This window comes from Oxyura jamaicensis, chromosome 20 (assembly GCF_011077185.1).
Source record: "Oxyura jamaicensis isolate SHBP4307 breed ruddy duck chromosome 20, BPBGC_Ojam_1.0, whole genome shotgun sequence".
Lineage (NCBI taxonomy): Eukaryota > Metazoa > Chordata > Aves > Anseriformes > Anatidae > Oxyura > Oxyura jamaicensis.
The window spans coordinates 11,305,617-11,321,613 of NC_048912.1; the positions used below are offsets into that span (position 1 = coordinate 11,305,617).

General features: G+C 44.6%; 1 protein-coding gene across 2 annotated transcripts in view; it reads left to right on the plus strand.

Moving 5' to 3' along the window:
- PHACTR3 (phosphatase and actin regulator 3) overlaps positions 1 to 15,997 on the plus strand; it is a 106,512-nt gene that overhangs the window by 71,421 nt on the left and 19,094 nt on the right. For both annotated transcript variants that reach the window (XM_035343647.1, XM_035343648.1), the window contains exon 8: positions 7,133 to 7,286. In XM_035343647.1, the coding sequence (XP_035199538.1) occupies positions 7,133 to 7,286 (154 nt within the window). The remainder of the gene's footprint in view (positions 1 to 7,132; positions 7,287 to 15,997) is intronic.

The window sequence follows — 15,997 nt, forward strand, 5'->3', positions numbered from 1 at the left end:
TATCCCATATTCAGCACACCTCCTCCTAAATCATTTATTAGGACTACATTAACCATATTATTTTTCAGTTTGATTATAGTTTTATAGCAATGGTGAACTCATTAAGTATTATGCATGCATGTAAACAATACACGAAATAACCTAGTACATGTAATTTCTGCTGTTAACAAGAGATTCTTACCCTTGGAGATCTGAAGAAAAATGGGTTGAGGCAGGATTGCACAGGGCAGCCTTTCTCTCTGGCAAGCCAAATGGCCTGGGGGAGCCAGCCCCAGAAAAAGGGCCCTCAGCCCCCCCAACCCTCCTCCTTCCTCCACGTGAGGGCATCTTCCAGGCTGCTCCCAGCACAGCTGCCTTTGGGCCACTCACGTTGGGCATCACAGAGGCTTGCTGAGGTCACAGTGGCCATTGCTGCCCCGCCTTTGCCCCGGGCCCTATAAAACAGGACCCCTGCAGCTGGCCCACCACTTGCTCAGCTACTCAGTCCTCTGAGAGCCAGCGTACGCGGCAGGAAGGCTTCTAGAGAAGGAGCAAGGTGAGCGGCAGCCTTCCTTGGTGTGAGGACAGCGAAGCAGTCTGAGGAAGCACTGAGAAGGATGGCAGCTAACAGAGCAAGATGTGTCATGGGCAGAGGGAAAGCACCTCTGGCACAAAAGACACCAGTGCCTGGGGGACGTCTGGTGCCCGGCCCACAGACATGTATCAGAGATATCACTGTCACTGCATCGATGCAGGGAACAGGCCGGCCCCTCAGACATACAGTGACAGGGGGCATGGACCTAAGCAGTGGTGCAGTGGTGGTGTGGAGCGAAGGTGGGAGCATGAGGCAGGCAGCCGTGGGGAGCAGAGGTGTGCCTGTCGGCCAGAATGCAGCGTGGGACCCAGCCGCGGCCGTAAAACAGACAGCAGCGTTGAATCCATGCCTGGAAATGAACTGGACAGCGGCATGGGGCCTAAACATGGAACTGGGTGACCCCTTGGTTCGGCACCCTGGCCTGAAAATATTCCTGATGGCAGGCATCCCGTGTGGGCAGTCCCAGGCAAGGACTGGCTTGTCCTCCTGCCAAACACCGTGGAGCCCATGGAGCAGGGTCCACAAGAAGAGGTGGAGGAACCCACGGAAGTGGATCCACCTCGGCCACATCGACCTGGGACTACCCCAGCAAGTCTTTGCTCTGTGCCATCAGAGAACACCATCAGCTTTGCAGCAGGGCCTGGTGAGCTCTCTACTCATCATCACTCAGGCTCCATCCCAAGCATTAGCTTGGAGCCACCAAACACCCGGCAATAAAGAACTCTTGCTGATTCTTGGGGATTGTGTGAGTGCTTCTTTCCCATCCGCCAGCCCTCATGCGAGAGGTGGCAGCCCTTCTGCACGGAGCCTCAAGGAAGAACACAAGAGAAGACCCACCTTCCTTTGGGCTGCTGCACTGGGGGGACAGGAGGAGTCCCCAAGGGCCACCATGCGCCTTTAACGTTTGTTAAAATAGACTGAAGGGTGAAAATAGTAGCGTGGAAGCAATTATAGGTGGCTAATTTCTTATATTAGGAGTGAGTTTCTATATCTGAGTAACTGGTAACGACAGACATGGAGAAGGTACTCAGCAACTTCTTTGCCTCCATCTGCACTGGTAGACGGGTTTCCCAAGTCTTTCATTTCCCTGAACCCATAGATGGGTGTGTTCAAGGAAAGGCTGGACATGGTGCTTAGGGACATGGTTTAGTGGGTGACATTGGTGGTAGGGGAATGGTTGGACCAGATGATCTTGAAGGTCTTTTCCAACCTTAATTTTTCTATGATTCTGTGTATGGCTTGCTTCATACAATGGTTTGTGTATCTGTCATAACTGGTAAAGCATTATGACTGGGCAGGGCATGCCTCCCAGAATTTATTAAATACATTTCTGAATATGAGCACTACGAGATGTAAAAGCCAGATGGAAACGTTTATAGGTCTGACTGGTGAATATAAACGGGGTGGGGCTGATACATTCTCGAATGTTTTATTGAACAAGATCAAGGACACAAATTTAAAATGCCAAGGGCCAGAACCACATACAGACTTGTTTCCCCAGCTCTTGTGGTGACGTGCTAGGGATATGCACACATACATGTGTAGATAGACTGTCAGATGCCTTATTTGTAAGGCTGAAAACTGTTATGAAATTAGGTAGTGTGGTGACTACATACAGATTAGTATTTACCTGCAGAAGTGTACTGGGTCTGGCTGGGATGTTAACTTTCCCTGCAGCAGCCCATACAGTGCTGCGCTTATTTTTTTTTAACAATACATATGTTGTCCTTGCAGATTCTAAATAAGCATTTACAAAAGACCTAATTGCTATAGCGGTGGAGTTCAGACATATTTCAGGGGCACAACACAAATCCAGACCATGCAAGGTTTCAGCTGTTTAGTGTCTAAGGAGGCTGCCATGGATAGGTACAAGGAAGCTGGGCAAATGGTGGCTTAATCCACAGAATTCCTGGTGTGGGATGGTTATTCCACCCAGGAGAAAGAAGCTTTGGAGACACAATGCTGCCCATTGCAAGGCATTTCTGGTTTTTACACTAGTGGCACTGCTTATGCCAGCATCCATTCAAATGCATCTGTTTGCATTTTGGGCGGGCATGAGAGAAGCAGTAGAGACAGGGATAGCACCAGAATAATTTCCAGAAAAGCTCCAAGTTCTTCCTACTTTAAAAAACACAGCTGTGCTGGTTTGCAAGTCAGGAGACAAAACCATCCATTCATCCAAAGTTACTTTATGATCAGTGTACTGCCTTAGCACGTCACCAAATTCACCCTTGCTGCTGCCATGCAGAGTAGTGCATCACTGCAACAGCCCAACAGGTACACGGAACTTGGTACGGGTCACACACGATGCTGGAAAAAGCAAGGAATTGTATCTTTGCTTTCCATTAGCACTGTATTGAATAAAGAGCTCTTTGAAACTTTTCAAAATTAGAAGATGAGACCGTAGTCTTGTTTAAAAATAACCTTACTCTCATGTAGCCTAGAGCTGATAACCAGTGTGCACAAGGTCTTTCCATCAGCGTGCAGTATTCGGATTTGCCTTTTGCTTGATAGAAAGAACAGTAAACATACAGGAAATTAAATGTCAGGATTCAATTGAATTAAAACAGGAACTTTTGTCAGGAATCTGCAGACCAAGCATGAAAAAGGTGTGAATTTTCAAAGCACTTATTGTTGACCTAGCTGAGCTGCCATAAATCGTGTAATAGGCAACAGCCAAGATCCTGCCTGAGATAGCTTGGTCATGGGACACAGTGGCATTGAAGGTATCTTACTGACAAAAATAAATGAGGGTATTTGCAGATTCACTTTCCACTGAGATAGTGATCAGGAAGGATTTTGTCTCATGGTGCTGAGACAAACTAGTTTGGGGCTTTATTTCCTTTTGTTTTTTCCTCCCCTTTTTCTTGTTTTGGTTTATTTGTTGGTTTTAATGCTGACACGTCAGATATGGGTTTCTGCAGGAGGTGGAATAACAGAACTGGCCACCAGTGGGCCAGTCAAGATGAAAATGGACCAACTACCCAGTGTTTCCTGGCGCATCTTCACGAAGGGGGTAACATCACCTCCCTCCTTTCATTTTGCCTGGCAGGTATTATTTTCCAGGAATTAAACCAATTGGTCAGGCATGGGGAACAGCTCCTTAAGCTATCAGATCAGCTTAATCCAGATCTCTTGCATTTTTATTTGGTGAACTATCCTAAAGATTAATCAGTGCACAGTGCATATGGACCATGGGAGTGGCTATAGCATAAGCCTTTTAGAAATCCTAACATCTGGATGAAGTGAGCACGGCTTATCCTGTGTGGGTTGCATGCTCTCTGCTCCTCTAATACCACAGCAGGATTTGGGTTAAAGTTGAGGTTTTTCAGATATGATTTGTGTTTTTAATTTCACAAAGTAGTAGACTTTCTAAGTGTGCAGCGGAGCAGCCTGGGAATAGACAGAGCCCCAAGGAGCAGCTTCATTTTACTTTGTTGCAAGCAAAGCATTGCATTATTCCACCTCACTTTGAAATACAAGTCTCTAGGGAACACATTGAGCTAGCTTGAGTCAATGGCTCCACAGCAGCTTCAAAAACTGACTTCCTGCAAAAAAAGTCCAGTGTTTTATCTGCAAAGCATAAGTTTCAGCTGACCTTCAATGGGATGAGGACAGCAGAAAATGAGCCCTGACCTCATCCGTGCAAATAATCACTGTGACTCTAGCCCTTGTACTCCCATAATTCAAAGATCAGATCTAGCATGGCATGGCACATAGTTTTCTAACAGCCTGATGGGAGCAGGCTCATACCTCAGCTGTCACTGACACATGGGAGAATAACCATTTAGGGCACATCTCAAAAAATAAAATTAATAATAATAATAATAAAACACTTGCATGTGTAGAGCTTCCTTGTTTCCTTCCAAGGAGTTCTGCACAGACATTCACATGTGCTGTACAGTGTATACTTATTTTGCTTTCAGTGCACCCAGGATGCATTTCAGTGCCTGTAAATCCACTCCACAGCCAGCCAGCACATGGACAGTATGTCCAGCATGTTCTGGAGACATCAGACCTCACGTGCACGTGCAGTCGCTGTGCAGCAGTCTCCTGACATGCCCAAGTTCACCTTACTGCCTGTTTAAAATTTGCAGGTGAAAATGAGAGCATGTTCAGGGATACCTGGGAATCTGCTAGCCCTAAACGTGTTTGTTGCAGGTTGGTTCCTGAAGGAGTTCTGTTTGTTCATGTGCTGTACAGGCTGAGCGCTGCAAACAACCATTTTTCACCCATTCCAGTTCTGGTGGCTTGAAGAAGCTCCACAGAGTCCCAGGCCGGTGGCTCAGTGATCCAAATGTTTCTGATGGAGTCATATAGTCATTCAGCAGAAGGCTGTGTGTGGCATCAACCAAATAATTTAGCTTCTTTTACCCATGTGTTAAACATACAGCTGCTGATTCCCAGAGGGCTGTACAGCTTTATTTAATTAATGTTTAAAGCAGACTTTGAAAGCATTAGGTGAGGAAGGTGCTAAACAAGAACACAGCTTTCTGACTTTAAGTAGGGTTTTGTCCCAGTTGTATCTTCTAAAATGTTTAATTTTAGGACACTGCACCTGTAAAGAGTCTTTCCCCTGCTCGCACTGGGATACCATATCTACTCTGCCCCAGCACTCCCAAGATGTATGTGTGGATGTGATACAGATTTCTCCCCTCTGTATACAGAAATTCAAGATCAATAGTGATAACAATGTAGGCCCACAGATCCTGAGCAAATAAAACCCCTGAGTTTGGGAATGAGAATCTATTTAGGATTTAGGATCTTGCCAACCTCCAGAGCATCCTGTAAAAAAGTAGACTTTAATCCTATTTCAAATGCCAAATAAAAACACCAATTAAATGTCATTTTCTTTAAAAATGATGTGACCTTTCCTAGAGAAGGTGAAGCATTAAATTAAACAACAAAAAAACAGCAGCAGCAACAAAAGACTTACCACCTTTAAAGTAAAAAGAAACCAAACCAAAGAACCCTGCGTTACACAGCATGCTCCCAAGACCAAGTAAATGCAAGGATGTACCTGCAGTCCCTGAGTACCGTGACTACACTAAACCCCACCTGAGTGGTGCCACTCTGCATGGATCGTTTTCAGACTGCTGAAGTCCTGGACTGGACAACAGAAGGGCCAGTCAGTACAAGGCAGTAGCAGCAAACAGGCGTCTGGTGTAAATTTGCTTGCCACAACCTCCCTGTAATATGACTGCAGCCCAACTGGGATGACGCAGCAGCCCACTGGTTTTGGTAGCACGTCCCTCTTCTTTCTCCCATCATGAGCATCCCACCCCTCGGCAGATACAGACTTCACCTCACACTTCCAATCTGCATTTGAAAATGAAGACTAATTTCTTTGCAAGCAGTTAGAGCTTACAGCCATTTTATTGTGTACCTTTCCAAGCACAGGGCAAAATAGTTTTCTAAACTCAGAAGTCCAATTTTCACTTGCTTAGCATGCTTAAGTCTCAAGAGTTACAGCAGAGAGAGAAAAACATCTGAGCTCAAACCCAATTCCCTGCAGCAAGAGTGAAAGGATGCTTCTAATGTCACCAGAGGGGCAGCAGCAAGGACTCAGCATCCAGCACACTAAAGAGCAGTAAACTCCTAATGAAAGCAGCTTCTGCACGTCCTCCTACAAAGAATTCTTTTGTGATGGCAATGCTTTAGATCATCTTTTTTTTGACGGAAAACATGCATTAGCCCATTTTACAATAAGCACGATGGGTCATGCAATCACAATAAATATTTGTCTCGCATTACCCAAATGTCCAATTAACTTGCCACATTTTGCAAGTTGCCATAAAACACGTCCTTCTCTTTCATTCTTTGGGATATTTTCCCCCGCTCTCCTCTGAAGGGAAGGCCCAGTGTCAGGAGTACAGTATTGATTTAAATTTCAGTTATGGCACACTGTCACCTTGGACAGGAAGCAGGTCTAAGTAATGGCTTACATTTAATGCTGTACGCAGTGTCTGCTCACAACTCTGATCTTTTATGCCTGAAAAGCACAATGACATTAAAAACTGTATTTTTATATATATATATAAAAGTACAGTGAGCAAGGAACAACTTTGATTGTTTCAGTTACTACTGCCTGTCGCTGGTTATGCCTGCTGCTCACCCAGAGCAGAAGGGGCACACGTCCCAGAGCCATCCCATCCTTCTGCAAATGATTCGGGAAACAGGGGTTCCTCTGGGCTTCAGGGGTGCTCAGAGGGCTGAGGCAAGATGCACAGCCTTTGATTTCTAAACTAGGGATGTGAATTATGTTTCAGCTGCAAATACTTTTCACCTGAGAGCACTGCTTGCTGATAAAGGCAATAAAGATAACAGAAGAGCATAATCCTTCTGCATTTGTAAGCAGTTTTGCATCTGAGCCCTGCTCACAAGCACAACTGTAGCACTGCTCAAACTAGAGTGTAAAACTGCTAACATAAGGACTAACAGAATGCTAACAAAGGCGAACATAAAAGTTGCTGTCTGTCTATATTTTCCCACTCTTGATACGTTTTTCATCTTCAGGAACTGTCTTTCTAATAACTTCCTTTTCAATCCATGCCCCAGGTACTTTGCCAAGAAAATGCAAGAAAGAACTGCTGGCAGTAAAACTACGGAACAGACCGAGTAAGCAGGAGCTGGAAGACAGGAATATTTTCCCAAGGAGGACAGATGAGGAAAGACAGGAAATCCGGCAGCAAATTGAAATGAAGCTCTCAAAGTAAGTGTATCTAAGAATAGGGACGAACCTCCCTTTCCAATGAAATGGCCTCAGAGTATTTTCAGACGAGAAACTGGCACCCACCTCTGAGCCCATTTCCTGCCGTGAATCACAAACCAACACATCGCATTTTCAGCTGTTAATAGTCACATAAAAAATTTTTAACTGCTTCTTCTGCATGGGTTCCCTTGATTTCAATGCAGAACAAGACAGAAGTCACTGGACTGCCAGATTTACCTGCAGCTCTGCTGATGTAATTAAGATTGTTGAGGTCCTCCAAGAAGGCTAGCGCTTTAACTTCATAAGAGAGTTATGTTGGTTTTGCCCTGTCAGCACCAGCTGAATTTGAGGACAAAGGCAATTTCTATAGCTGCATACTCTTGAAGAAGGGAAAGCTGCTGTGTGGATTGGTGGCTGTATTTCTGCTTTAAGAAGGAACTTCAGCAGCACTGCCCATGCATGGGTAAGGTGTTTGTGCAAGCCCAGCTGCAGGGACAGCGGGGATGGTCGGCATGGTCTGGTTTTGATCAGTAACCAGGGCAACAGGGTAGAGCTGTGGGAGAAATAGCATGACTGTGGCAGGCAGCCTAGAGCAAAGATTTAGGGTGACTGTGAGGCTCAGACTGCACCATTTGTTTTGTGTGCGTGTGGTTTGTTTTTTTTCCCCTTGAAGAGCTACATTTGGATATCTGAAAGCATGAATATTTTAGATGAGACAAAGTGGAGTGCTAAATAATGTGTGCTGTGCCTGCCCACACTGGGACAGAGTGCACTGCTTGCCGCCAAAACGCTTGGAATCAAATTGAGAAACATGAACAGAAGTTCATTTTTGAGGCTTATTAAATATTAAATATCTCAAGCCTCTCCTGAAAGAAACATTTATTGATATTTAGGCTAGCGTATTCGTGTGTATGCATTTGATTAAACTTTACCTCAGGGGACAGGGAATGAGAGACATGCATACAGATCGAAGCACGAGTCCTAACAGACCAGAGCTCACAGAAGAAAACACACTGCCATCACCACACTTGCCCTCAGCTAGGAAATGAGCTGCTGAACAAATGTAGATGAGAGTTTGGGTAAACTTCACGATGCCCTGCAATGTTGGAGATGGAGCAATCACTGTCCTCCAGTCTCAGGAGCTGCTGTTCATTCTTTGTAGCATGGTAGCACTTCACACCCAAAGGAGAACGGTGTGGTGCAAGTGACTGCACAAGACAGAGCAGATGACAGCTCCTGTCACAAAAAATACGTACATCCCATACAAGTAGAAAATACCACATAATTTACGTTGAGTTCCAAGAGTTACAGCCAGAGCCAGTTATGGATCTGCCACATTAATGCCCATCATCTTAGGAAAGGAAATAGACCTTGATCATGGCCTCGTTCTTCTAACATTGTGTATTTATTTCACAAAAACATTTCAAGCTGCACTTTGACTTTGTTAATTCCAATGTTTTGGCCAGTTAATTGCTTATGAAATGTCTTCACAGGTCAGGCACCTAATTTTATGACTCTAAAACGCACAAAAAAAGGTTTCCATCCCACTGCATCCTTAAAAACCAGTTGGACCATCACAGAACATTCACTGAGCGAGAAGATTCTCTTATAGCTAGCCAGCCACACCTCATGATGCTGAAATGCCTGGAAGGTCACCTCTCTGCAACACAGCCTGCCTTTGCCTAGTGTGAAAGGTCTAATGGAATTGCAGCTTGAGGCTTCATCATTTTCTTTTCATTTCCTATTTAACTTGCTTAATAATGAGCCTGGAGAATTATTTTAAAGGAGTCATAACTCAAGTCAAGTGTCAGTACAAGGATTTTAAAAGGAAGCTACTCTATTGGTGAAAAAAAGGACTGGTCATCACCAGAAGCCAGGAAATGTACTGTTTATGGATAAATGCAGGAAAGATCTGTTTCTTCCAATCTTATGCAGCAAGCTGTGGTGCAGGCTATTAGTCTCAATGGTAATGTCAAGAGGATGGCTAAAAGCCATCTTTGTTCCGAGGGCTGGAAGATAGGCTTTCATTTAGCTCCTTCCTTCTGGAACGTGGCAGGTTGAGCGCATCTTGGGGAACAGACGGTGCAGAGATTGCTGGGATAGCCAGGAATGGCAAAACAGATTGGAAGCAATCTCCCACACAACTTCCAGCACATATGTGCACTGGCAGAGTTCAGCTCAGCTCTTAACTCACCCACCAGAATAGAATGTGACCATACAGGCAAGCTCAGGTGATGGATACATGCAGGAAAATATTTACGCCAGCAAAACCAAGCACGTGTCCAAAAACTAACAATAAATCCCAAACCTAAAAATGGGTACTGGTAAAGGCCAAAGAGTCAAGGCACTAGATACATCCCTCTGGAGTTTCTGAGTAGTTCTCACTCCCCAAACCAAGACCACCCCAGAGCCCCCACTCAGAGCACAACCCGGCGGTAGCATTGAAATGTAATCATGCTAGGAAGAAGAGTAAAAATCCTGGATGAGATTTTGAGGTCTTCACATTCATTCATTTAATGGTACTTGTGTGACTTAATCTCTCTGTAGATGTGGCAACTTGGAAGTTTATAGCTAAGCAACATGCCACTGAGCGCTCAGATGTGAAGTATTGCCAGGCAGTTGGGACCCAAGAGCTGTGCGCTCTCTGTACAGTTTTGCCATTACCTGTGCAGATTAGAGCACATTGCTGCTGTACTGGCAACGCTTTGATAATAGCGATGGGACTTGCCTGCTGAGATCCGAATCTGCATGTACCATCGGGCTGCAGACCTGTCATTTCGCACAAGAGAATAATGTACGGGCAGATTAGAGAGTAGTTATTCGATAGCTGTCTGCATAAGAACAGCAAGTAAATAGGCAGTTGTTTTCAAGATCAATATTTTACCACTCGTTTGTAGGGATTTGAAAGCCTATAGCGGTCTAGAAAATTGCCTTTCTCACAGCTAACACAGCCTAGCTCTGTAGTCTGGAGGGAAAGCTGTGCTGACGTATATAATGTGCAAAATATACCAAATAACAGTGTCTAAGTAACATAAAAGATGGGGAGACAAAAGAATAGCATTTTCTCTAAACCACTGTATTTTTTAAGTGGTTCTAGTTGAAAAACATTTCAATAGCAGTTGAGAATCTAGCAAGAAAGCCAACTCTGCTATCACACTCATGAGTGTTTATGCAACCAAAGCTAAAACACTTATTTTTCTTTACTGTCCAACCCATTCCTTCTAAAAAAGAGCACAAGGAGTTCCATTACATTTTTTGGGTGAGATTCTACTTTTACAGCAGTGCAAGTCCACTTACTTCGGACTTACTACTGACTGACATCACTCTGAGTACAGAATTGAGGATTCATTTATGTGCACTGCTGCTTTTGAAAAGCACGTTTCCCATCTCCTGTGCTCCCAAGCCAAATTGGTCTACCACTTGTTGCCGTGGAAACATGCACTTCTCCCTCCGCCTCCATCCAAAATGGCAGTATTCCATTCTCCCCAGATTTCCCTTTCCAGTCATGTTTTCTCTTACTAATTCATGCATCCCCAGTGCCCCAGGCCCCGGCATGTGCCTGCAATATTCTACTGTGCATTAGACAACAGAGATTTGGATACTCCAGCTCCCAACAGGTCTTGTTTCCAATTATTACGTGTTCGGAGCGCAGATAATAAGCCCTCAGTGGAATTCAGTGAATTGAGAGCTCTTTGTGTCAAGAGGCAGGAAAGGCATCTGCAAGTACAATTATTTGCAATAACTGCTTTCTGCCTTATAGACTCACTTTGTTCTGGAAGGGGTTTAAGCTGAGACCTGGAGGAGCAGAATAGTTGCTAGACTGAGGAATGACGCAGGAAAAGGGGTTGTTTAATTAAATTTGATACCTGACTGTTTAGAAAGTTCATGTTTGAACTGCCTGGGTGGCTGATACTTCTCGAGCACGCTTTGTCTAACCACAGTTAAAGGCACTCCGTTATTACTTAGTGTTTCAATGAAAACATGAATTCCCGGAAAAGATTATACTTGTAATTTTCACTTCATGTTCTGTTTCACCTCCTTGGATATTTGCATAAGTAGACACGACGCATCAAGCAGTGCTTAAAAGATTATGGAGATGGGAATTCTGATACAGCAGTGTGGGTATAAAAGGAGTCGGGCAGGAAGAATGACAGATTCGTGGACTCTGAGAGGAACCAAACCTCAAGCACCTAAAACTGAGTGTAATCATATTGAAAATCCTGGCATGGACAAGCAGATGATCCTGGGGCAAGGTTTCATAGCAATGTAAATTGAAAAAAGAGGTAGCTATACTCAGTACTTCACCACATCTGGGCATCTGTAGTTCTAGTGCTGCCCTGAGGTTCTTTGAAAGGCAAATTAGCTTGTCCAGGAACTGCAGATGTAGCTAGATGCAGACCCTGGTCTGGAGCTCAGCTTCATGTAACAAAGCGTGAAGTTCACAGCACCTCTGAAGCCAGAGCAACACCAAGCAAACAGCATTTCAGCTTTGCAACCTAATAGCATAAAGCACGACACTCCAGCACGAAGCAGTAATAAAGGGAAACGTGATCTACTGTGCCCTGTTTGCAGGAAGAGCGGGTGCAGCGCCATTTCCTCACAGAAGCGTCTCAGCACACCTTTGCTCACTGGAAAGACATCCAGAGGGAAAGGGGGCTGAATTCACAGGGCTCTGGGGAATATTTCATCTGAATTTGATCAAAGGGGGACAGAGGTACAAACTACTAGTAGCCCTAATGCAGAAGGCTGAAGGCACTGAACTTAGCCCAGTTTAGGGACTGGTCTAAATTCACCTGGAGAATGATTATTATTTTGTTGTTGTTGTTTTGTATTGTGTTTTGTTTTCTATTCTTTTAAAATGAAGCCCTGACTGTGCTTAAACTCCCACTGGCTGAAGCAGAAATTAGGGAACTGTCCCAGTTTCAGATCATACTTTCAGACTGGCTGGGAAGACACGGCACAGATTTACTTCAGAGACAGAAGGGCAGGCACAAAGAAGAGATTGTCTGTCACCGCTAATTGGCTGTGTACAGTTTAATACGTGTCCTCCTCATTTGGCAGGAATCATCCAGGTTACCTTGTCACCGATGCTAAAAATAACCCCAGCGAGCGCAGCGTGGGCGTCTGCAGCAGCCTCGGCTCCTCGCACGTGATGGAGCTCTATATTTAGAGCTGCGCTCTGGCTCCGGGGGCGTGCGTGCAAGCCGAGGGAGTCTCCAGCCCTCCCAGCTCCACGATACCCTGGCAGCAGGCGGGCTGGGGCGATGCTGCTTGTGGCGTTTCATGAGGCTGTGCTATTTTATTAACAGCTTGCAGTGTTCAAAGGACCTGGTGCTGTGTGAGGATTTGGGATTTTTTTTTCCCATGTTTTGCCTCTTTTCCATTATGGACTCAGTTTTTCAGGCTACAGAGAAAATATACATATACTGAGGGGAAGAGGAGTAGAGAGACTGGGGAAAGGCTGGAGGACTGGGGGAAATGCAGGCAATAGCTGAGGTATTTCAGGACTGTCTCCAGGACTTACACATTCGGATGCCATAGGCATTAATGTTCCCTGTGTCCTTTCTCAGGGTCAGGCACTGACACAGCTGGAAAACCTGTTCTGTACCCAGTGACTGGCCTTGCAGTCAAGGTGTTTGCTCCCAGAGTTACTCTGAGGCATTCTTCAAGGATAAAAATCAGGAGGAAAGACAAAGCTCAAGTTCTCTTCATGCCTCCAAGCGATGAGTCAGTTTAGCCTCCTGTTTACGGTGCTTTTCAGGTTCAAGGGAGCTGCTGTGCAGCTCAAACACACGTGTTAGAGGAGGTTCAAGAATAACTGTACATGACATACCTTAACCACCCTGTCCCTTCTCTTAGGGCTGAAGAGCTCTTGAGAAAGGTAGCCGTTGTTCCCTTTCGTTTATTACACTTGCAAAAATAGAATGAACTTCAATGTGAATCCCTGATCAGCAAGTAAGAAACCCAGCCCTGCGAGCGTGTGACCATAACAGATCCTCCAGACAGAAACCCTTTAACCAGAGGTGTTTGCTTGCTTCAGTAATGAAGCACAACACATGCACAATTAATTATTAATTACAGAACACCCTATCAGCCCTAGGCAAGAGCTACGATCTGCAGCTGGTCCAAAAGAGCAGTTTACTGTATCAGAGCAGCCCACTGAATGCTTGGCAAAAAAAATATATATATATATATATATATATATATATTTTAAACGCAGTAGTTCTTTCATAAAGGGTTCAACAAGCAGGATTTACTCCCATGTGTTAGTTTTTGATCTGCACATTGTGCACGACTCAAAGCTGTTCTCAGTGCAGGTTCACATCTCTCAGGAATCAGCACGCACCTCCTGTTGAAGACATTGGGTATTTACTTGGTGCAGATGTGATGAAGAAGCATGGCAGAAGGCAGTTAATTCTGCCTGGGGATGAGAAAGTTTCACATGACTGGGTCACTGCCGATAAAAGATTTCCTTCTGGGAAGACCAACTCCTTGTACTGCTCTGTTCTAGTTCCCTGACTCCAGTGCTGGGAATTGACAGTCAAACATGTTTTTCACGGCACTGTGAAGGCAAGGGCAGCAGGTCAGTGCACAGCAGGGAAGGGAAAAGCAGAGCAGCAGGTATAAACACAGAAGGCAGTATTGAGGGCCTTTTCTGGGACACAGAGTCAATTCCTTGAATTGGTCTTCTGGCATAAGTGGCACATGTAAAACTGGAAATAAAAAACAGTTCAATGTATTACAAGGCAACTTAGTTATATAAGTAAACTTGCAGGAGAACTGCTAAAGCAAGTGTAATTAAATAAGGAAAAATATTTTTAGAGAAGAGAATAGTGTGTGTTTTGCCCTGCCAAACTGCCTACAAGTAGCATCATGTGTTTGGGCTCAGATCTCCTCTCAAAAACTAGGCATCAGCATATGCCTGAAGGCCTGGGCCCCAGCCCTGTAAAGTGACAGGCAGCCACGGAACAAAGTGGAAATCCGCAGAAAGCCAGGAGTGTTCTGTAATGCTTCAACTTACACTGGATTGTGATTCAGGTCCTTAAGCTGGTTTGGATCTGCAACACAAGTAATTACAGAAAGAAATTGCTTTAATTTAATTTGCAGGGCTTAATCAATAGGAACCAAAGGCGGCTGCTCTGCTTGTCCCAGCCATTCGTGCTGTCCTATGACAAAATCCTGCCCAGAACAAGGTGCTGCAGTCAGGTGGCAATGCGGGCATTCGTGGTGGCAGCCCTTGCCATTTGGGAGGATGGTCACTGTAAGATTGCTTTGGATTAGTTTTTTTTCTTAACCTGTTCATGAAACTCAGGAAAAAATGCTTTTTGCATTTAATGCCAAGCACCTAGTGCAATGCAGTTCAAACAGAAGCAAGGTGGTCAGTGCGTATCTGAAAGACTATCAGTTGGTATAAGCAAAACCTAAGCCAGGAGGGGATTTCGCTGCATGTTTTTCAGTTTTAATGTACCCAGCTTCAGATTTGCCACTTCAAATCATATAAGACCAAAAGAAAAGAGGTTTGCATTGCTACCCCCATCCCTTTTTCTTTCAAACCTAGTCAACTTTATTTGTAGAGTGGATATGAGTTTTGCCATGCCTATTGCTGTGAGCTGCTTACAGAATACCCAAGCAGTTAGAATTTACTTCTCATACAAAATTTGTAGTGTTTTTTTGGATAGGGGAAGGGAAAAAACTTTCTTAAGGTGTGGAATCACATTTGCAAACACATACCTGCAGGGCCTACAGCAAGCACCACAGCAGCAGTAGGTTGTCACTGCTCTATGGGGCCATGCCATCAGGTGAGTTATCTGCACCTTTGCAGGAAGAATTCAAGCACGTTTTAGACTTTCTACCAACAACAGGCCAAACCTGAGGGCTCACCAGAAATGATCCAAGGAAGCAGCAGTTAATACATTGATGTTGCTAGCCACCCCGATACAATTACTACTGTTCCCTCCTCCCGCAGCTCTGAGCACAACTTCTGTGGCCTCATTCATTCAGGATCTTAATTCCTCCCAGGAACAGAGGCTTGGGCTTACCACTTTCACAGGGCAAAACTGGGTCAGTGTAGCGCAGTTTCTACCTTTCTGAAATAATCTTAGGGAAGGCTAGGGGGTGAAAAGCAAAGGAAATAAATATTTAGAAAATAGGCAAAGGGAAGGAGAGGAAACAGGTCAGAACAGAGGGTCTCTGGTTTTAATCAAACATTACTTAATAAATATTGTACAGCCATATCAATTATTCAAATGTAGTTCGAGCTAAATCTTTCTGATTTTATTGCCTGTGCCCACCTGGCAAGCTGAGGCTATATAATCAGGTCTTGTGGGGGTTCTCCTGGTGAGGTGGTTTTCATTTTTTTGTATACAACTTGGGACCTCCTTGGGTCAAACAGAGCACTGCAGGTTTCCTTCAGTATTTGTTTTTCAAGATGTTAAATAATCCAAGCGGGCAGCACACTTGTCCTGAGTCTGGAGAGGTCAAGGAATTTTTTCCCCTAGAAATCCTTATTTTATCTTTTTTCCTGTAGCTGTCACATCACACATCAAAAGGCAGAAACGGACGCTCAATCCTTTATCAATCCATGCTCAAGCATTTACCCAGTGAAGTGAAGAAGGAACAGACAGTACCCTCTGAGGTTAGGGGCCTTCTTCGGCTGAAAACCCACTTTGCAGAGGCGTACCCAGGCAGCTGGGAAACACACCCAGTACCTT